Source organism: Lacerta agilis, chromosome 3, assembly GCF_009819535.1.
Source record: "Lacerta agilis isolate rLacAgi1 chromosome 3, rLacAgi1.pri, whole genome shotgun sequence".
Lineage (NCBI taxonomy): Eukaryota > Metazoa > Chordata > Lepidosauria > Squamata > Lacertidae > Lacerta > Lacerta agilis.
The window spans coordinates 5,470,419-5,491,123 of record NC_046314.1 but is presented as its reverse complement, the minus strand read 5'-3'; the positions used below and the strand labels follow the sequence as shown (position 1 = coordinate 5,491,123).

The 20,705-nt window shown below is 46.7% G+C and overlaps 1 protein-coding gene across 1 annotated transcript; it reads left to right on the top strand.

Moving 5' to 3' along the window:
• Positions 1-16,799, top strand: FAM124A (family with sequence similarity 124 member A). The gene is made up of 4 exons (XM_033145397.1): positions 1-83; positions 1,986-2,017; positions 8,327-9,057; positions 15,962-16,799. Exons 1-4 carry the CDS (start codon positions 19-21, stop codon positions 16,760-16,762), a joined length of 1,629 nt encoding a protein of 542 aa, XP_033001288.1. The 5' UTR covers positions 1-18; the 3' UTR covers positions 16,763-16,799.
• Positions 16,800-20,705: the final 3,906 nt, after the last annotated feature.

Genomic DNA, 20,705 nt, shown 5'->3' with positions numbered 1-20,705 from the left:
CGCAGCAGCCGGTGCGCCATGCGCCGGAAAGGGGGCGGCCGCTGGCAGGACGAGGCCGCGGACTCCGGAGCCGAGACGGCCGGGTGAGTCAGTCCCCTCCCCGGCACCGGGGGATTCTGGAGTCCTGCCCCGGTCTCAACCTCCGCTCTCTTTCCCTCGACAGAGATGCCCAGGCGCGGGTGGGGGTCCCCCCCCCTGGACGGGCGTTGTAGAAAAAGCACCGAAACAAAAGGGCAACAATATAGGGAAAAGCCCATAGGAAACGGTGACGAGCCCCACTCCGGATTCGCTCCGTCCTGGAGCGTTTTTGCGCATAGCCTCGTACCCTCCCGCGCTAGCCTCTTCCCCAAACCTCAAATAATAATGGAGTCGGGAGGGACTCCGAAGGGTCATGTACCCCAACCCTCTCCCAAACCCCAGATCATAGAATCGTGTAATTGTAAGGGACCGTTGAGGGTCAATCTAGTCCCGTCCCCCGTCCCCCCGCCACGTTGCCCAGCGTGGGACTCGAACCCACGACTCTGAGATGAAGAGTCTCAGGCTCTACCGACGGAGCCGTCCGACTCGCACAAATCCTAAACTTCTGGTTTGACCCTAAAAGTAAAGGGGCTTGTGAGCTGTGATTGAGGGATTTGTGCGTTTTTACAGCTGGGGGGGTGGGGTGGGGAAATCTTAGCGAAAGAAAGTAAATTAATTGAAGTTCCAAAGTTTAATGTTGCCTGCCTTTCCAGCTAAGCTCTTCTTCAGGGAAACTTGGACAAATGTTTGATCCTAAAAAAAAAAAAGGTGAACATGTTCAAATAGAGGTGAGGATTTTGCCTCAAACACGATGGCTCTCTGCATGCTTTGTTATAATCAGCGCACAACCATTTCCCTTGCAGAACAGTTTCAGTGAAAGTAGTGATATTGAAAAATAACCAAAAAATTGGGTAGATTTTATATGTGGGTAGCTATATATAATGTTCTAAAAGGTCTGAGGAGAGAAAGATCTTATATCATTACAAGTACCCTGTTGTTATTAATAAACTGCCCATATGGGGCATAAAAAGCTTTGGTGAGTAGGAATTTGGGAGCAGAATCCAGGCAGCAGCATAAATTGTATTCTGGCAATCAGAATGGGCATGTTTAAGGTACATGCACCCCACATGTCTCCCAATTTTAGCGCCGTTTCATATTTTATCTTGGGTGCATTTGTGCATTACGACCTCTACGTGTACAATGTGTTCAGTGAGCATTGTGTATGTGCACACATCCCAGTCTACATACTCCTACCATTGTGTGTGTTTGTGTGTGTTCATACAGATTGCATGGGCACATGTGTGTAAGGGATGTGTCTGCATATGGTCTGGGTCATACCGCACGTTCTAATGTTTCTGTGTATGGACAAGCAGGGGAATATTCCTGTGCTACGTGTAAACTGTCCCACAATTTTCATTTTCAACCAAGAAGGTTTATAATCATCTTATGAACCAAAGAAGCAGACTGTTCACGCAGAATGTAATAGTCAAAACATGTTTTTGCAGCAAGATGTATCTTCAGGGGGAGCAATAAGGCTTAATTCATCCATGCAGAAAATGGTAATTTGCACAATTTGATTATGAGCTTGTAATTGGAATTCCTCTTATACATGCAGTCCAAACCAACTTATTTTAAGGAAGTTAAAGACCTTGCTTCCGCGTGGATCATACTGTACTATCTGCTGTTTTCTGCTATTTTAAAACTGCATTTACATCCTGCCTTTCTCCAAGGAACTCGTGGCATCATACATGGTTCTCTCCTTAACCACCTGATCACTTGCAACAACCCTGTGAGATTCAGCAGGCTGAAAGATGGTGACTGGTCCAAAGACACCATCATAGCTGAGTGAGGATTTGAACCCGGGTCTCTCAGGGGCTAGCCTGACACTCTAACCATAATGACATAACCTAAGTCCCCGTTGTTCGCCGGCCCTACTGAACTTAACATTTATTTATTTTTTACCGCAGGTCGGAATACAGCTGTGTGTCATCTTCGAGCAGTGAGTATAATTTTGTTCTTCTGTTAGTGTCCACGCGGGTGGCGCTGTGGGTTAAACCACAGAGCCTAGGGCTTGCCGATCGGAAGGTCGGCGGTTCGAATCCTGCAATGGGGTGAGCTCCCGTTGCTCAGTCCCTGTTCCTGCCAACCTAACAGTTTGAAAGCACGCAGTGCAAGTAGATAAATAGGTACCGCTCCAGCGGGAAGGTGTGCTGCTCTGGTTCGCCAGAAGCGGCTTAGTCATGCCGGCCACATGACCCGGAAGCTGTACGCCGGCTCCCTCAGCCAATAAAGTGAGATGAGCGGCGCAACCCCAGAGTCATCCGCGACTGGACCTAACGGTCAGGGGTCCCTTTACCCTTTATCTTTAATGAAGCTGTAGCTACCTGTGGGAAGCTTTGGGGACAGGGTCAATCCACCCTCAGGCTGCAGGATCCACAGGGGCAGCAGATTTAGTCTCTAAGAAATACATCACCTGCTGCTGCTGCTGTGCCAAAATGTCTTGGCCTGGCCCTGTTTGGGATGCACATCTTCAAGGCAGGGGGAGAATATGTGGGTGGGGGGCCTCTACTGAACTAGTATGGAGGATGAAAGATTGCCCCAAAAGGGAGGAACATTCACTAATAGGAAGGGGCTTTAGGCTGCGATCCTGCACATCCTTACCTGGGAGTTTTGAAGTAACAGAGGCTTACTTCATGTACTTACTATTTCAAGTAAACATGTATAGGCCTCTGCATAGTCAAGAAGTTCAGGCCAGTTTGGGCAAGCCAGGACTTTTGTTGCTGGTGGTAGATGCAGGTGGACCTTTCACCGAGATGTGTGTGGCACTTAATGACGACAGTCAAACACAGACTGGGAAGGGACCCAAACTGTGTAGTACATGTGTTGCAGCCATGGTGGCACAGAGGCATGTATGACTCTTCTTCTCCATCCCAGCTCAATCTCAGAAGCTACTCAGTAGGTGGGTATTTTGTTTTGGAAAGAAAATTCCAGTGCCTAACTTGGGGGTAGCCGAAAGGGTGCTCCCCAAATGTCATTGGACCGCAACTCCCATCATCCTGAAGATTGGCCATTCTGGCTGTGACTGATGGGAGTTAGAGTACAACAATATTAGGCTTCCTCCTGGTAATCTATCCAGTCTGGAGTGTGTGCACCCTATTGTTGGAGACTCTGTTGTGGCTGGTGAAAAAGCCACCCATTATGGAGATGACTTTCTAGTGGGAGATCTGTGGCACTTCAGATGTACTTGGACTCCAGCTCCCATCAGCCCTAGCCAGCAGGGCCAATGGTCAGGGATGATGGGAAGTGTAGTCCAACACTCTTACAGCTGACAGCAGAATGAATTGGGTGAATTCATCCAAGGCTGAACCCGAGGTTCCATCAGGAAGGCTCTGGAACAGTGAAAAGTGATTAGTCTGACACAACCGACAGAGCAAACTTTGTTTCCTGCCTTTTGACTGTCCTAGAAATGCATATTTTCAGGGCTGGGATGTTGAGTAGACCCTGTTGTCCTGTCAGATAATTGTTGCTTGAGATTACAGGTCCGTGATAGAGCAGTTAAATTGCTCTGCTTTGATTTTGCCCACTGACCTTGAGGGATGACGTGGATCAGTTGTTAGGGATTGCGTTGTTTCTGCACTTGAGGCTGCCGAGAATAGTTTGACCATTACTGCCTACACGGTAGTGTCTTCTCCTGCGTCTTTTTTTAAAAAAATTATATTTATTAGATATTTTATACACAAACATTAACCAATCTACAAATACATAAAAACACTAACAACTACAAACATACAACATATAAATCTATCTCTTATCTAATACTCCTTCCTCACAATGTAGTAGGACATCCTCCTATCCCCTCTTCCTGCGTCCCTTGTCCAATCATCTTTAGTAACTTCTAATTGTATTAAATTTCTAAATATTCATTATATTTTCTAAACACATTAAATTTCTAAACCTATTAATCATATTTTATAACATAATTACCGAATCATTTAATCTTATCTATTTTTAAACTTATTCATCATCTAACTTAACCACTTATCTTTAACTCTACTGCCTATCTTTCCTTCTAGTTATATCTAACCTTCAATCATACAATGATTTTTAAAATACAATTTAAATTTCGTCCATTCTCCTTCCACTGCGTCGTCCCTTTGGTCACGGAGTTTCCCGGTCATTTCTGCGAGCTCCATATAGTCTATCATTTTCATCTGCCATTCTTCTATCGATGGTAATTCTTCTGTTTTCCAGTCCTAAGCTATCAGAATTCTAGCTGCTGTTGTGGCATACAAAAATAAGGTTCCATCACTTTTGGGAATATCTTGGCCTAGGATGCCCAGTAAAAAGGCTTCTGGTTTCTTCTTAAATGTGTTTTTCAACACTTTTTTCATTTCATCTCCTGCGTCTTAATCATTGGAAGTCACCCTAGTTTTTAGAGGAGCTGAGACACACACGCAGCAGCGAGACAGAAGACCAGCTCACCCGTCTCTGGACATATTAGGCTGAAAATGAGTGTGAATTATGGGGAAGTTTTGGTTCCTTTCCATACCAGAGCCCATTAGCACAGTGAAGGCTTTGCTCTTCTGCAGTCAACTGGAAGCAAAATTAAAACTGTGCTTCTGGAAAGGTTGCCCAAAAGGGAATGCACTCCTCAGGCTAACCAAGGCTTCCCACCCAGCTATGTAATAATGAAGTGAAATATTTATCTCAATTCCAGAGAAAACAGCTAGTGTGGGAACGACACGGCAGCAAATAAATCAACACACCTACTTGTCACTGTTGCTGTAAAGAACTTTCCTTTGTAACCTTCCCAGATAATGAGAGAGTGGACTGGTAATCTGTGCCTGAGGCATTTTGTGACGACAGTAATCAGTTTCCACAGTCTTTGCTTCAGCTGTACTTGGGTGCTGCTAGTGTGACCATGGTTTCAGTATTTGTGTTATTGTTGTTGTTGTTGTTGTTGTTCAGTCGTTCAGTCGTGTCCGACTCTTTGTGACCCCATGGACCAGAGCACGCCAGGCACCCCTATCCTCCACTGCCTCCCGCAGTTTGGCCAAACTCATGCCAGTCGCTTCGAGAACACTGTCCAACCATCTCATCCTCTGTCGTCCCCTTCTCCTTGGGCCCTCCATCTTTCCCAACATCAGGGTCTTTTCTATGGAGTCTTCTCATGTGTTATTAGAGGTTCTGAAATCTTCTTTTTTCCTGATACTAATTTCAGTTGATAGTGCCAATCAAGGCAGAAGGTTGCTTGGAGGCATCTTGCTCTGCTCTGCCTCCACAGTTGCTGGAAATTGCAGGAAGAGAAAATGCTGTTGTGCATCTAGTTGGCCACTTTGAGAACAGGATGTTGGACTACATGGGCCATTCATTGGCTGAATCCAGTGGCGGAGGAACCCTCTCCGGCACCTGGGGCAGGACGCCGTGCGAGCGGCATCCCTTACGGAGTGCGCATGCGCGGCATGCTGCTGCTGTGAGTGTCTGGGAAGACCGCTCCCTCCTCCGGCCAACTCCATCGGGCCTAGGAGGCGGGCCAACACTTACCAACACAGCTTAAGAGGCGCCGAGAAGGGCAGCCTCGGCTCTTGCTCTGTAAATTACTATTGTTTGTATAATGTATTTTACACTGTAATGTAGCCAAAGCAAATTCCAAGTATATTGAAAAATGTACTTGGCCAATAAATTATTATTCTATTCTAATTATTATTCTATCCCTTCCGAGTGTGCTTGTGTGGCATCTCGTACGGTCGCCGTGCGAGAGGCAGCCCGTACAGATGCCCGTATGGACGCTGTGCGAGCGGAGCCCATACTGACTGCGCACACCCTCGGCCGCTCTACAGCTGGGGGGAGGCAGGGGCCATCTTGTCACCCACCCACCCCGAGTGGCACCCGGGGCAGCCCACCCCCCCTGCCCCCCACTTTGTACGCCCCTGGCTGGATCCACAGGTTCTCCTTATGTTCATTTGGGTAAGCAGTTCTGAGCTGGAGCAATATTTATTGTAGCTAATGAAAACCAGGCAGAAGAAGCTGGATCGTCTGTTGCCTATACCTTATAAGAAGTGTAGGCAGCAATAATGCCTCAAGTGTGTGATTGTTCGGGCCCAGTGCTAGAAATTAGCCAGGCGTGTTTTGAGAGTGGTGTGGTTCCAGTTGCGACCACATGGAGATCTCTGGATGCCGCGTTGACGACTGGGGAAAGCAAAATGTCACTTAGAGAAGGGCTGGATCCAGACACACCAAAGAAACGTTTCTGTTAAATGCGTCGTAAATTTTGTATGAGAAGTCGAGTTGGCAAAAACAGAACTCCACATCGCCATCTGGTGTCACAGTGTTATAATGCATATAGAATGAGTATAAAGCGCTTTTTCTTTGCCAATGTAGGTGAGTCGAAGGATCTGAAATAATTTCCTTGAAGATTGAATTTGTTTTATTCGGGATTGTAAACTGCTTTGAGGTTTTTTCGTTTAAAATATAAAGTGGTATAGAAATGAAATTCATAGTAATAATAATAATAATAATAATAATAATAATATAAAATAAATAAATCCCATTGCAAAAAAAAACAAATAAAGCAGCACCTAGGCATTCCATTATGGTGACCGCAATCTAGATTTAAGGTGCCATTTGGCAACTACCGGTAGATTCTATATCTGAGTTTCTAACACAGTTTGGATCTACTTACTGAATAGAGAGAGTGCTTTGTGCTCAGTTTCCTTCTTCTCCACCGTGAGAAGAGGATGTTGGACTAGGTGGGACTTTGGCTGGGAGTTGCAGCTCAGTGCAGGGCCTACTTTCAGCACCCTTAACAAACTACAGTTCCCAGGATTCTTTGGGGGAATCCATGATGGTTAACTGTGGCACAAGAGTGCTTTAAGTGTATGGTGTAGATAGAGGTGACCTTAGTCTTCATCTGAATTTATTTGCACATTCCTACTTTGAGCGATGCTTTCAGTGTCTTGTGAGTTTCTAAGCTTCTCATTCCCTGCCGCCACGTTGTAAATGGTTGTGACATCTGTCAAAGTGGTTACACCTCCGGGAGTGAAGCACAAAAGGATCATCTCACTCGCAGCTTCTCTACTGACCTACATGCAGCAAGCTGGGCTGCTAAATATACTGTAGCTTAAGTTGGTTTGCAGTTTAACTTCAAAGTCCACACCAAATTTAGAGGTTTTGTTGTCTTCTTCTTCTTCAGTCTGTTAGCTGGAGGGTTAAAATTGTCAGTTCACATTGAAAGAGATTTGTAAAATCACTGCAAGCTGTTTTAATTATGATGACTGAAGCGATACATTTTTGCTTCGCATCAAAGGCAGAACCGCTGGTCATCTGTGTGTGGCAGGCAGATGAATGATCTGAAGTGACATTGCCCATGTTTGTGTAAAAGAGGACAACTTGTTGGCTATTCTTCGCCTGTTTGGCATTCTGGCTTGTGGGTATGGCATCGTACCACCTTCTTGAGACTTTTGGTTCCTCCTCTGGAATGCCTGGATGGATGGACTAGCCTTCTTTCCTTCTTTCCCAATTTATTTCTTGCTCCACCTATCCAGCTGATGAAATTCTGCGCTCGTATCTCCTCCTTGGTCTTCCTGAGCATCGAAGAGATGTTCACCTCAGATTCTGAAGCCTGCTAGGCAGCAGCTCCTGATGTCGGCTTCAGAATTAATGAGATGGAACTGAGCAGCCAGAACACACATCAGCTTAAAATGAAGAGAAGTTCTCCCCTTGCCTGCAGCCAGTCCTTCATTATGTTACTGAATTTGGGGCTTGAGTGTCTCTCTGGGTGGTTGAGGCTATTTCAGTTAGCAGCACAGGGAAATCTGTCTGGGATGCTGTTTACTCCATCAGGAATATTGTTTACTTGGGCACCATTGGACTGTAGAACCAGACACACTTCAACCCTGAGAGCCTAGTGGTCCAGAAATGTCTTGGAACGGGATTGGCAGTTATGGGTTATCTGACTCATGCAGATTTATGGATGGAAACGTGGGCTGAATTCTCTGTGGCAAGAGACTCAATACAGATTCCAAGGGGTTGTATTCAAAGTAATGCTTTGCAGGAGTGAAATGACTTCTTGCACAATGGGATTCCCCTTCCACACACCCTAACTCTGTTATGGGGGTTCCCCAACCCTTTGGAGAAGATTTGGGGACAGTGCGGGGCGTGTGCAGGGGGAAGAAATGGTGGAGGGAGTCCTATTGCACAAGTCCGTTTGCTCATTTAGTTGCTTGGAAACCACGCCTTTTTGGAAAACAGAATGTAAACCCGTTGCAAACCAACCATAATGACTGGGGTTTCCCCCTCCTCCATTCAGGTGAACTTTCTGTGGATGATGTGCAGGATCCTTTCCTTCTTAGCATGCACCTAATTGCAGACCCAGGAGCCTCTGGTGTCCTCCAGCAAGCCATCGATAGCCTCTTGGCATGGATCCACCCAGATCTCCAGCTCTTCCGCGTTTCAGAAAGGAGGAAACCAAGGAAGCCCGACAAGGCCATAACCTCCCAGCCAGCCCTTGCAGTAATCCTCTTTCTGAAGGAAGAATATGATGAAGAGCCAATCCTGCGACTTCACGAGTCCTTTCAAAGGCCACCCTGGCATTACCACCACACCGAACAGGTGCACGGCAACTTCCTCCCTTACATGCCAGGCGGCCAGGACTTCTTCACCTTGGCACAAGGCACTCCTCTGTGGGCCATACGGCCAGTGCATTACGGGAAGGAAATCGTACGCTTCACCATCTACTGCAGGAATGAAAGATTTGCCAGCGTTATGAAGCTCTACGAACTAGTCCTGAGAAGACGGGTTTGTCAGAAAAAGGCAGGCTTTTGTGTGTTTCCTGTCTATTCCAATGTGGATATTGATATCCAGTTGTCTTTAAAGAGGCTTCCCAAGGGCCACGTGCCAAGTCCCACGGAGTCAGCGGTGCTGGAATTCCGAGTAAAAGATATTGAGCGGCTGATCCCTCTCTTGCCTAATCCTTGCAGCCAGATCAGTGAAGGCAGGTGGCAAACGGAAGATCCTGACGGGAACAAGATCCTCCTGCAGGTATTTCTTAGCACCCCTAAATCTCCATGTGGCATTCTGGAATGCAGATTTTACGTTGCTGTGCTTTGGGGTGCGGGGTGGAATCAGAATGTGTTTGAAGGATATGCCGCATAATTCTGGGTAAAGTTTCCTTAGAAGTAAGTACTATTAAGTTCAATTGGAAAATGCCCTGCTTTTGTTTCCAGACTGAAATAAGCTGCCTACATATTACCGCATTTTTCGCTTCATAAGACACACTTTTTTCCTCCTAAAAAGTAAGGGGAAATATCTGTGTGTCTTATGGAGCGAATGGTGGTCCCTGGAGCTGAATTGCCCAGGGGCCAAAAGAGGATCATGCTTTTTATTTTACAAAGAGAAAAGGGGGTGTTGAAAGGACCCCGCTGAGCAGCAAGAGATCGGGAGAGAGATGAGAGTCCCAGCTCCCTTTCAGCACCACCCTCTTGCCCAGGCCTCCATTGTTGAACGTGCTGCAGAGGGAGGTTGTTTGTTTCCCCAGCGACATGTGACTGGCTGATTAGATTATCTGTCTGGAAACTGTAGAAAAGGCTTCCTTTCCTTTAGAAGCTGCAGAAATGTGAGTTGAACCCCATAAAAACGGGGCTTTTCCTCTTTGTTTTTCCCCCTTTGCAAAAAAGCTGCAAAACTTTTAGCTGATTCTCAAAAAAAACAGGGTTTTTCCCTTTGCAAAAAAGCTGCAAACTTTTAGCTGATCCTCAAAAAACCAGGGCTTTTCCCTTTGCAAGAAAAGCTGCAAAACTTTTAGCTGATCCTCAAAAAACCAGGGCTTTTCCCTTTGCAAAAAAGCTGCAAAACGTTTAGCTGATCCTCCAAAAAAGAGGGCTTTTAGAGGAGGAAAACCAGAAAAAAAAATTTTTTTCTTGTTTCCTCCTCTAAAAACGAGGTGCGCCCTATGGTCCGGTGCGCCCTATGGAGCGGAAAAATATGGTATCCATATAATAAATAATTATTATGGTCTAGTGAGCTCCCTGTAACACCAGTATGAATTGTTTCATACTAATCACCATCCATTGCCAAAGACCTCTGGTCTTTTGGTGTGGACTGGGGTGATGATGGCAATAAGAGGGGGAATAAAGTTTACTGTCCCATAGCACAATTCACATATATTTCTCTAGTTTGAAAGATCCATCGCTTCCAATTCTAAACTTTCACTTTGAACGTTATGGACTGCAGAAAGTAGAAGTCTTGTATAAACAGAAATAACCTTGTCAATTCTTTTCCATGTTAGTTTGTTCCTGGGCTGACAGTGTATAATTTTCCACATTTTTTTTACTGTGCATGATGGAAGAATTCAGAATTCAGAAATAGCAAGAAGCCAAACGCCTATTTCACATGTAAACCATAGCTAAGTCTGAATGTGGGTACTGAGTACAAAAATCACAGCCACTTTGTTCACCCCCTGGTCCTAGTTCTGCTAGCATACTCCCTGGAGCCAAGCCATGGTGTGGCTTAGAGTTACGTGTGAACCTTGACAAACCACGAACCCAAGTTCAGATGTACAGTGGTACCTCGACTTATGAAATTAATCCATTCCGAAGGCGCACTCGTAAGTCGAAATCTTCGTAAGTCGAAGGCGCCATCTCGAAACGGGGGGAAAATTCGGAAGTCGAAAAAAGCGCATTCAAATTTTCGTAAGTCGAGGTATCGTGCCGCCGCTTTCCCTTCGCAAGTCGAAAATTTTGGAAGCGGCGGCCTTTTTTCGCCTTCCGGAGGTCATTCAGAAGTCGAAAAATACGGAAGTCGAGTCGCTCGTAAGTCGAGGTACCACTGTAGCGCTAAACCGGGGGTCGGGAAGGCGCGGCTCCGGAGCCGCATGTGGCTCTTTTAGAGCTTTGCCGCGGCTCCGGGGCGGGGAAATGGTGGGGGGCGCTGCGCCTGTGGCCCGCCTGCGCCCCCCTGCCTGGCTTTTGGGATCGGCAGCAGGGCGCGGAGTGGTGGAGAAAGCAGCATCCCGGCTGCTTTCTCCACTCTGCGCCCTCCCGCCGATCTCAAAAGCAGGCTTTTGGGATCGGCAGCAGGGCGCGGGGTGGAGAAAGCAGCCGGGATGCAGCTCTCTCCACCCCTCGCCCTGTGTGCCGATCCCAAAATGGGATCCGCGGCTGGGCGCAGGGTGGAAAGAGCTGCATCCCGGCTGCTTTCTCCACTCTGCGCCCTCCCGCCGATCTCAAAAGCAGGCTTTTGGGATCGGCAGCAGGGCGCGGGGTGGAGAAAGCAGCCGGGATGCAGCTCTCTCCACCCCTCGCCCTGTGTGCCGATCCCAAAATGGGATCCGCGGCTGGGCGCAGGGTGGAGAGAGCTGCATCCCGGCTGCTTTCTCCACTCTGCGCCCTCGCGCCGATCTCAAAAGCAGGCTTTTGGGATCGGCAGCAGGGCGCGGGGTGGAGAAAGCAGCCGGGATGCAGCTCTCTCCACCCCTCGCCCTGTGTGCCGATCCCAAAATGGGATCGGCGGCTGGGCGCAGGGTGGAGAGAGTTGCATCCCGGCTGCTTTCTCCACCCCGCGCCCTCCCGCCGATCTCAAAAGCAGGCTTTTGGGATCGGCAGCAGAGCGCAGGGTGGAGAAAGCAGTGGGGATGCAGCTCTCTCCACCCCTCGCCCTGTGTGCCGATCCCAAAATGGGATCCGCGGCTGGGCGCAGGGTGGAGAGAGCTGCATCCCGGCTGCTTTCTCCACTCTGCGCCCTCCTGCCGATCTCAAAAGCAGGCTTTTGGGATCGGCAGCAGAGCGCAGGGTGGAGAAAGCAGTGGGGATGCAGCTCTCTCCACCCCTCGCCCTGTGTGCCAATCCCAAAATGGGATCCGCGGCTGGGCGCAGGGTGGAGAGAGCTGCATCCCGGCTGCTTTCTCCACTCTGCGCCCTCCTGCCGATCTCAAAAGCAGGCTTTTGGGATCGGCAGCAGAGCGCAGGGTGGAGAAAGCAGTGGGGATGCAGCTCTCTCCACCCCTCGCCCTGTGTGCCGATCCCAAAATGGGATCCGCGGCTGGGCGCAGGGTGGAGAGAGCTGCATCCCGGCTGCTTTCTCCACTCTGCGCCCTCCTGCCGATCTCAAAAGCAGGCTTTTGGGATCGGCAGCAGAGCGCAGGGTGGAGAAAGCAGTGGGGATGCAGCTCTCTCCACCCCTCGCCCTGTGTGCCAATCCCAAAATGGGATCCGCGGCTGGGCGCAGGGTGGAGAGAGCTGCATCCCGGCTGCTTTCTCCACTCTGCGCCCTCCTGCCGATCTCAAAAGCAGGCTTTTGGGATCGGCAGCAGAGCGCAGGGTGGAGAAAGCAGTGGGGATGCAGCTCTCTCCACCCCTCGCCCTGTGTGCCAATCCCAAAATGGGATCCGCGGCTGGGCGCAGGGTGGAGAGAGCTGCATCCCGGCTGCTTTCTCCACTCTGCGCCCTCCCGCCGATCTCAAAAGCAGGCTTTTGGGATCGGCGGCTGGGCGCGGGGTGGTGGAGAAAGCAGCCGGGATGCTGCTTTCTCCACCACCCCACGCCCTGTGCTCATCCCGCTTGCTTTGAAGGGAGCTGGGGACAGGGGTGAAAGCTCACCCCTCCTCCCCAGCTCCATTCAAAGCAAGCGGGGATGAGCCGTTGTGAAGGGGTGCATGGTGCCCCTTCAGAGCGGCTTATCCCCGTTTTTTTAAAGGGAGCCTGGGAGAACACCCATACACCCCCGTACACACACGCACACACCTTGACTTGATTCAACACACATACACACCCCCTGAGTTTATTCAACACCCCCTTTATTTGATTCAAAACAAACACACACACACACACCCCTACATGCACACCTTGACTTCATTCAACACCCAGGAGAGCAAGCCCAAGCTTGCTCAGAATACGAGAGGGTTTTGTATTTGGGGCATCAAAAGCAGCAAAGCATACATGCATTTGGGACCATATGGGGTGCATCTCTCTCCCCTCATTAGAGAATAATAACTGGGACTAGCCATCAAAAGTCACAGATCAGACATGCTCATATTTTTCATTGATATAGCAGCTATAGCAGCTGACTGCACGATCCTGTATATATAGCATTAAGATAAGAAACAATATATGCAGTGTTATATTTGTTTTAAATGTCGCAATGGTTTTGCGGCTCCCAGGTTTTTTTTTTCCTTTGGAAATGGGTCCAAGTGGCTCTTTTTGTCTTAAAGGTTGCAGACCCCTGCGCTAAACCAAACCATGGCTCATCTTTGTGTTGTGGAACAGCAGCAGCAGGACTGAGGAAGGAGGGAAATGGCTGCAATTTTTGCCATGAATACGCACATGCTCATATGTTCATGCTTAGCCATGGTTTTCTTAAGATTACAGTGGTACCTCTGGTTAAGAACTTAATTTGTTCCAGAGGTCTATTCTTAACCTGAAACTGCTCTTAACCTGAGGTGCCACTTTAGCTTATGGGGCCTCCAGCTGCCGTCGCCGTGCAATTTCTGTTCTCATCCTGAGGTAAAGTTCTTAACCCAAGGTATTACTTCCGGAGTCTGTAACCTGAAGCGTTTGTAACCTGAGGTACCACTGTATAGGTAAAAGGAGCTAAAGGTTGTTTTATACCAAGATTTTTTCAGCTGTGTTACAGGAACGATAACATTGTAACTACATTTGATTTGATTAGTAAACAGGCAACACTCTTAGGATGACACTAGTAGACATGAAGCCCGTTAAATTAACGGGCTCTAGAACATATGTGGACTTCAACAGATGGACACAGTATGCCGCCCCCTCCTTCTTTAAGCGGAGCAGGGGGGGGTCCATTGCCTCCTTCGGTCTCCCCCCTCCCCACTGAGGGGAGGCTGAGAGGCTGCGCGTGCCTGTTTCTTCCTATCTCTCCCTCCCCCCACACGGCCCAATATATCAACCCCCCCCCCCCCCGGTCTGACTGTCTTTCTTTCCTTCCCCCTGTAAAGGGATGGGAGCCCGCCGAATCATCCTCTCCCCGGCCGCGGCCGCGCGCTCGTTAACTGCCAATGTCCTTACAAAGCGGCGGCCCCGGCGCCCATCCCTGTCACATGACTCCTCGCCTCTGCCCTCGCCTCGTTTCCACACGCGCGCGCTCTATCCCGCCGTCTCTCCCTTGTGGCCTGCACAGCCCCGCCCTCACCATTCTGCGCTCTGCGGGGCAGGTTGTTCTGGGCCGCTCCCAGGCCGCTAGGCCTCGAGGCCCCGAATTAGACGGCGGCTGCAGCAGCTGTGGGAGCGTGGCATCCCTCTTCGGCCTCCGGAGCGTCGGCGCTCCGCGGGGCGGACTGTTCTGGGTCGCTCCCGGGCCACTAGGCCTCGGGGCTCTGGTTGTAGCGGCGGGAGCGGCAGCGTGGCGTCCCTTCTCGGCCTCTGGGGCGCCGGCGCACACCCGCTGCTTCAACAGTTTCGCCCGTCTCTGCCTTCCAAGTCCCAACGGCTGTCCGTGGGGCACATGCGCAGTAGCGCAAACCCACGGACACAGGGACTGGATGCAGAGACACTTGGACTTTATTATATAGGATTGGCAAAGTACTTTCAAAGGATGAAGAATATAGAATAGATGTGCTCTTGGCTGCAGGTTGTGGTTAGTCAGGAGATTGTGTAGTCATGAACCCAGGTTTAGTTAACACGCTAAGCCAAACCATGGTTTAGCTCAGCATGGGAGCAAAAGCAAAGTGCTGCAAGCTGTGTTTGAGATAGCGCAGTTGGTAAAGCATGGAATTTCTGGGTCATGGGTTCAAGCCCAATGTTGGGCAAAAGATTCCTGCATTGCTGGAGGTTGACCCTTGGGATCTCTTCCAACTCTACAATCCTGTGAGTCTATGTTTGCATGGTCCTGGTAAGCCATAGTTTGGCTTACCATGGTATGCGAACCAAGCTGTTGTGGAAATGATTCCTAAAAACAGAAAGCTGAAAATTATTTACTATCAGTTTCTCAGGCACTCTTTGCATACAAGTCGTAATAACTTTGGGAACAATTAGTTCAGCAGCAGATTATTTTTCTACCGTTTAATCAGGCAACCTGTGGAAATATATGGAAATAGCTGATTCTGGTATAAAACGTAGCAGGATAGCATCATTTTATTCTAAGACTTATGTGCATTTAGTGGGAATAGTGGGAAACTTTGGTAAACGGGTGCAAGATTTTTTTGAAGGATGTGGACATGTTTACTTTTAGAGATTGGTATAGTTGCTGGGCTTTGCTTCATTCTAGACAACAGTGCAATCAGAATAAAATGGTGCAACGTCTGGCAGCTGTGCAGCTCTGTTTAAGACAGAAACAATTCTTTATTGCCTTGCTGATATAAGCGTATCAGTTTGTACATAGAGCTTTTGTTACTTAGAACTGCAGGCTCCAGTTGAGTCCATGTTCCTTGTGCTCTTTGCTTCTGACTCATTCAGAAAAAAATATAAAGGAGAAAGAGAAGGCATATAAGAGAAATATAAAGGAGAAAGAGAAGGCAACAGTGCAGTAGTGTTTCTTTTCCTTAAACCAGCTGGAGGATTTTATCCCTGGAGAGGGTAGTTCTCCAAAGTGGGAAATAACATTTCTCCACAATGCTTGTTAATTTATAAGCTAGTTATTTCCATGCCAACATTTAAGAATGAAGAAAGGGCTTAGGACTTTGTATATTAGCAGTGTTAATCTGTTGTAGGATACAAGTTTTGATTCTGCAGTGCAATCCAATGCATGCCTACTCAGAAGTAATTAACATTTAATTCAACAAGACTTAGTCCAAGGTAAATAGTAGCCTTCATCAACTTGGTACACTTCTGATGTTTTCCACTACATAAGCTCCAGGCACCCCAGCCAATTACTGTTACTGATTAAATGCAACCAGTGGCAGTTCAACATGTAGTAGATAATTCAGCTCTGGGAATAAAATGTTTGTTGTTAATGTGGCCTCCTCTTTTTTCATCCCTCTTCTTCACAGCAAGCCCGGTATAGGAAGTGTGGTAAGCTGAACAAGTTTTGCTCGCCGTCTCCTGCAAGGCACTTTCCTGTTACACCGCTTCCAAGTTTTCTTCCCCAAAGCAGCAGATGGACTCTCAGCAAAGCCAGTGATCCTTCAAAACCAGTTTATTCCATTGCGTTCCACCATGCCAGCCTGTGCTTTGGCGTTTCCCAGCAGGACTTGAGGAATCACAACCAAGCACTTTCCACCGGAAAACCTGGTGGAGCCTCTAGCGACTCAGGTTCATTTCAGCGAAGCAAGTCTCTTGCTTGCTTGCCCACAATGAGCTCTTCCCTGGTCCCCAGATCTTTTCATTTTAGCGAGCCAAACTCATTAAGCACTTTCTCTTCCGGGCACAGGACAAGAAGCAGAGTTAACATTGATGACTTGGAAGGAGTTCAGGAGACTGATGTGGACACAGGGATGAAACTTGCCTTCGCCGATCTATCTGTGGTCTCGGCTTATTCAGTTTCAGATGGGTTCAGTAATGACGAGGAAGCAAAGGCAAAGGATCCTGTAGAAGAGCAAAGTGTCAAGAGATTTAAGAAGCCTGGCTCTCGAGGAAGATCCCCACCAGCCAAGTGTAACATCTTCGGTTTATCTTCCAGCTCTCTTCCTTTTCCTTTGGATTGGTTTTCCAGCTCTTCAGAGTCACATTCAGGTTCTCCTTCAGCAGGTTCCTTTGAGATAAAATGTTTGCCAGGAGGAACCGTTCTCCCTTTTGCTGACAGCAGAACAACTGGCGGTGGCAAAAACAACGAAGAAGAATTCTACATCTGAACCTCTCTCTCTCTCTCTCTCTCTCTCTCTCTCTCTCTGTGTGTGTGTGTGTGTGAGAGAGAGAGAGAGAGAGAGAGAGAGAGAGAGAGAGAGAAAGCTTTAAGTGCTTGTGTATTCAGCCAATTTCTACCCTGTGCCCAAGACCTGTGTGCTGCTACTTGCTTCACAGACAGCCCTACGGTCTTGTGGTAAGTGTGTACCGTATTTTTCACTTCATAAGACACACTTTTTCCCTTCTGAAAAGTAAGGGGAAATATCTGTGCGTCTTATGGAGTGAATGGTGGTCCCTGGAGCCGAATTTCCCAGGTGCCAAAAGAGGATCATGCTTTTTATTTTACAAAGAGAAGGGGGTGTTGAAAGGACCCCGCTGAGCAGCTGATCGGGAGAGAGATAAGAGTCCCCGCTCCCTTTCAGCCCCGCCCTCTTGCCCAGGCCTCTATTGTTGAATGTGCTGCAGAGGGAGGTTGTTTGTTTCCCCAGCGACATGTGACTGGCTGATTAGATTATCTGTCTAGAAACTGTAGAAAAGGCTCCCTTTCCTTTAGAAGCTGCAGAAATGTGAGTTGAACCCCATAAAAACGGGGCTTTTCCTCTTTGTTTTTCCCCCTTTGCAAAAAAGCTGCAAAACTTTTAGCTGATCCTCAAAAAACCAGGGCTTTTCCCTTTGCAAAAAAAGCTGCAAAACTTTTAGCTGATCCTCCAAAAAAGAGGGCTTTTAGAGGAGGAAAACCAGAAAAAATATTTTTTTTCTTGTTTCCTTCTCTGAAAATGAGGTGCGCCCTATGGAGCGAAAAATACGGTATGTTTGATTTCATTTCACTTTTAATTTGTGCACCGCCTTTCTGTATTACTATATACAAGGTGGTTTGCAAGCTGAGGAAACAACAAAATAGGCAGCAAAGACCACACACCTAGTAACAACCTGACCCAATAATAAAAACATAACTTTAAAATAAGCAACTTGCATCAAATAAAGCAATATTAAATAATCCATTAGGATATAATAGTAAACAGTAAAATTAAATGTCGGCATTTAAATTAAATTAAACATTAAATTAAGCATTTAAATTAAACGTTTAAATTAAATGTTTAAATAATTAAACATTTTACACTTAACAATTACAATAAAGAATGAATATAACCAATAAAAACAACCACAAGTCACAATGCATAAAATACCACAAAACATACATAAGCATGTAAAAGGCTCATGTTGAGAAACAGAGACACACAACTTATACAATTATATATATATATATATATATATATATATATATATATATATATATTCCTGAACTCTTCTCTTCCCAGCTGCTTCTGCTGTTCTGGAAGTCATGGTTTGGGAAAGGTTCCTAGGGCTGGAGGGTGGAGTGTGTCCGGTGAGAAAAGCCTTTGACTAATGATGGCCAGCACCAGGTCCCTCTTCTGCTAGCTGTTGTCTCCCCCAGGCAGCTGTAATTTACAGGTAGTGCTAAAGCTGAAGGTTTTCTGAAGATAATATATTCTCACTTGAGTGAGTGCAGTGCACTGTGCTTACGTTCCATCGTGTACCGTTGGAAGTTTTGTAGATTTCTCCCATCCCCACCACCCAAGCACTTGTTAGGAAACGTCCCGCGGGGGCAAGTTGTGAGACTGACCCCCCCCCCAGGTAGGGACGAAGCCTGTGTGCACTCCTGGCTACTGGAGTCCAGGGGCACATTGATAATATGCGATTGTTCCCCAGCGTGAAGAACAACACACACAAGCCATTAAGGCTAAAACTACTTTATTGTAGATAAGATGCAGAATATGTCTCTGCTTGCCAGCTCAGTAAGCCAGAGCTGTGCATTAGCATGTCCGGCATCTCTTAAGCCAGAAACAAAAGTAAAAGGTACAAAAACATCACATGTGTGGGAAAGCTAATAGAACTGGTGGCTTTCTCACAGGATGAAAACAGACACATAGTCACGTGAGCCTCGCTGCTGCAGATTTTGCAGCTCGGCGTGTAATAATATCCTGACAGCACTCCCTCCCGTTTGGTTGCAGTGCCTGTCAGCCAGTTAGAACCCAGTTTAGATTTTCCAGCGGGAGTGAAAAATATCAGCTATGCTATCTGATAGAGAAACTTGACATTGTAGGGACTAGGTGTCTTAGACGAGACAGTATTCTGGGTACTCTGGGCCACTGCTTATAACTATGTGGCACTCTTTTGAGCCCTGGAATTCCATCTCTCAGTATCTTATCTGATAATCTTACAGCATCTCTAGCAGTTCCAACTAACATGTTCTAACGGTGCTGCTTGGTGTGATCAGGAGTGCTGTGAAGCTAAGAAAAGCACAGCTAAACAGATTAAAGTAGATAACTCTGAACTGTCAGTTAAAGATCTTACTGGGCTGAATGGGGAATGCAAAGGCTTACAGAGTTATAAAAAGTCCTATCAGGAAAGGCACTTATGGTTATTCCTGTTGAGGAACGTCATTTTGGAATAAAATTCTTCATTAATGGTTGTCACTGTATGTCCAGTCACTTTCCTGGCAAATTATCTCAAATGAGACTTGGAAACAACACTTCCTTGCTGTTTTTATAAATTAACTGCTGGTTTTAGTCTTGAATCAAACCTTAGACTCTGTTATTTCTTACCTTGATCCCTTGGCCCAAGATCACATTTTGAGAAGGTAGAAAGGGATCATTACCCAGTTTGCTAACCATAACAGTCGGGAGGGCGGGGATGTGCCTAGCAAGAAGTTAAAAAGCAATTTAGATTGGTAGGTGTGTGCCGCTGCCAAATCATAATTTTCATAATTCATTCCTTAGGGTGGAATTTGAGTGGGACCTATTTATAAGACAGGTGATAACCTGACAGAGCCTTCTCCCCATGTGGGTGCACCCAGCACTGGGTGGGGCTGTGGGAGTTGCAGTCCCAAACATCTGGAGGGCACCAGGTTGGAGAAGACTGATGTGACTAGGGAGGAATTAGCCTGAATCTTTGCAAAATGATATGTGAAATAACTTTATTTATTAAAAAAATTCTGCATTCAGCTTTCAACTATGGAAAATAGTTTTGTATATGTACACTTACATACAAATGCATTACGGTTAGTAGTTTGCATGCTGTCTTTGTGGTTTTAAAATTTTTGATACACGTGACGAGTGAATGCTATGGGAGAAGTTCTCTAGAACCAGCCTGTGGAAAAGCCACAAAATAAGTTTGTGCACCTTTAGAAAAGTTCTTGTTCACTCTTTTAAGAAAGAGATGAAACTGACAGGGGCGTCGCTGGGGAGGGGCGGTAGGGGCGGTACGCCCCCAGTGACAGGGTAACAAGCGGCGGGTGGGGGTGACAAGCGTTTTTTCTGATGCCACTGAGTCATTTTTATTTAGTGGGTCTATTTTTATGTAAGCAATTATTGGCTACTTATTTGTTATTTAAACACTGGAGTGTTTTATTAAAGTGAAAATTAAGTGGATGGAGCGATGCAAGGAAATCATTGAGTAATTGTGCTTGTGAGGACTGTGTGTTTAGATTAGTTTTGTGTAGTGTGGATGTGTAGTTTTGTGTGGATGTGTAGTTTTGTGTGGATGTGTAGGTTAATTATTTCACTTGTCATATTACCTGATTTTTTTTAAATGTTTATTTTAAAAAATGATATGTTGTTATTATGTTGCGTTTTGAGATACTTTGATATATTTCAATGTTTTGTGTGGTATGGTTTGTTTTGTGGCTTTTGTTGTTTTATGTACATTGCCTAGAGAGATATTTATTTAATTATGTTTCTTAAACTGTGGAATTGGGATTATGATTATTCATTGTTTAATTATTGTTAGATTTCGAATCTGAAATTTGTATTTATTATATTTATTCCTTTTTGTTGAGTTTTTGTAAGCCACTTAGCGATTTCTGCTGAAATCCTAAGCAGTATGTAAATTAACTAAATCAATAAAACTTGAATATACTTTAGCTATTAA

Coding starts and splice junctions, on each gene's coding strand:
- FAM124A (XM_033145397.1), top strand. CDS start 19: ATGCGCCGGAAAGGGGGCGGCCGCTGGCAGGACGAGGCCGCGGACTCC. Junction 84..1,985: donor TCCGGAGCCGAGACGGCCGG/GTGAGTCAGTCC, acceptor TTTTTACCGCAG/GTCGGAATACAGCTGTGTGT. Junction 2,018..8,326: donor CTGTGTGTCATCTTCGAGCA/GTGAGTATAATT, acceptor TCCTCCATTCAG/GTGAACTTTCTGTGGATGAT.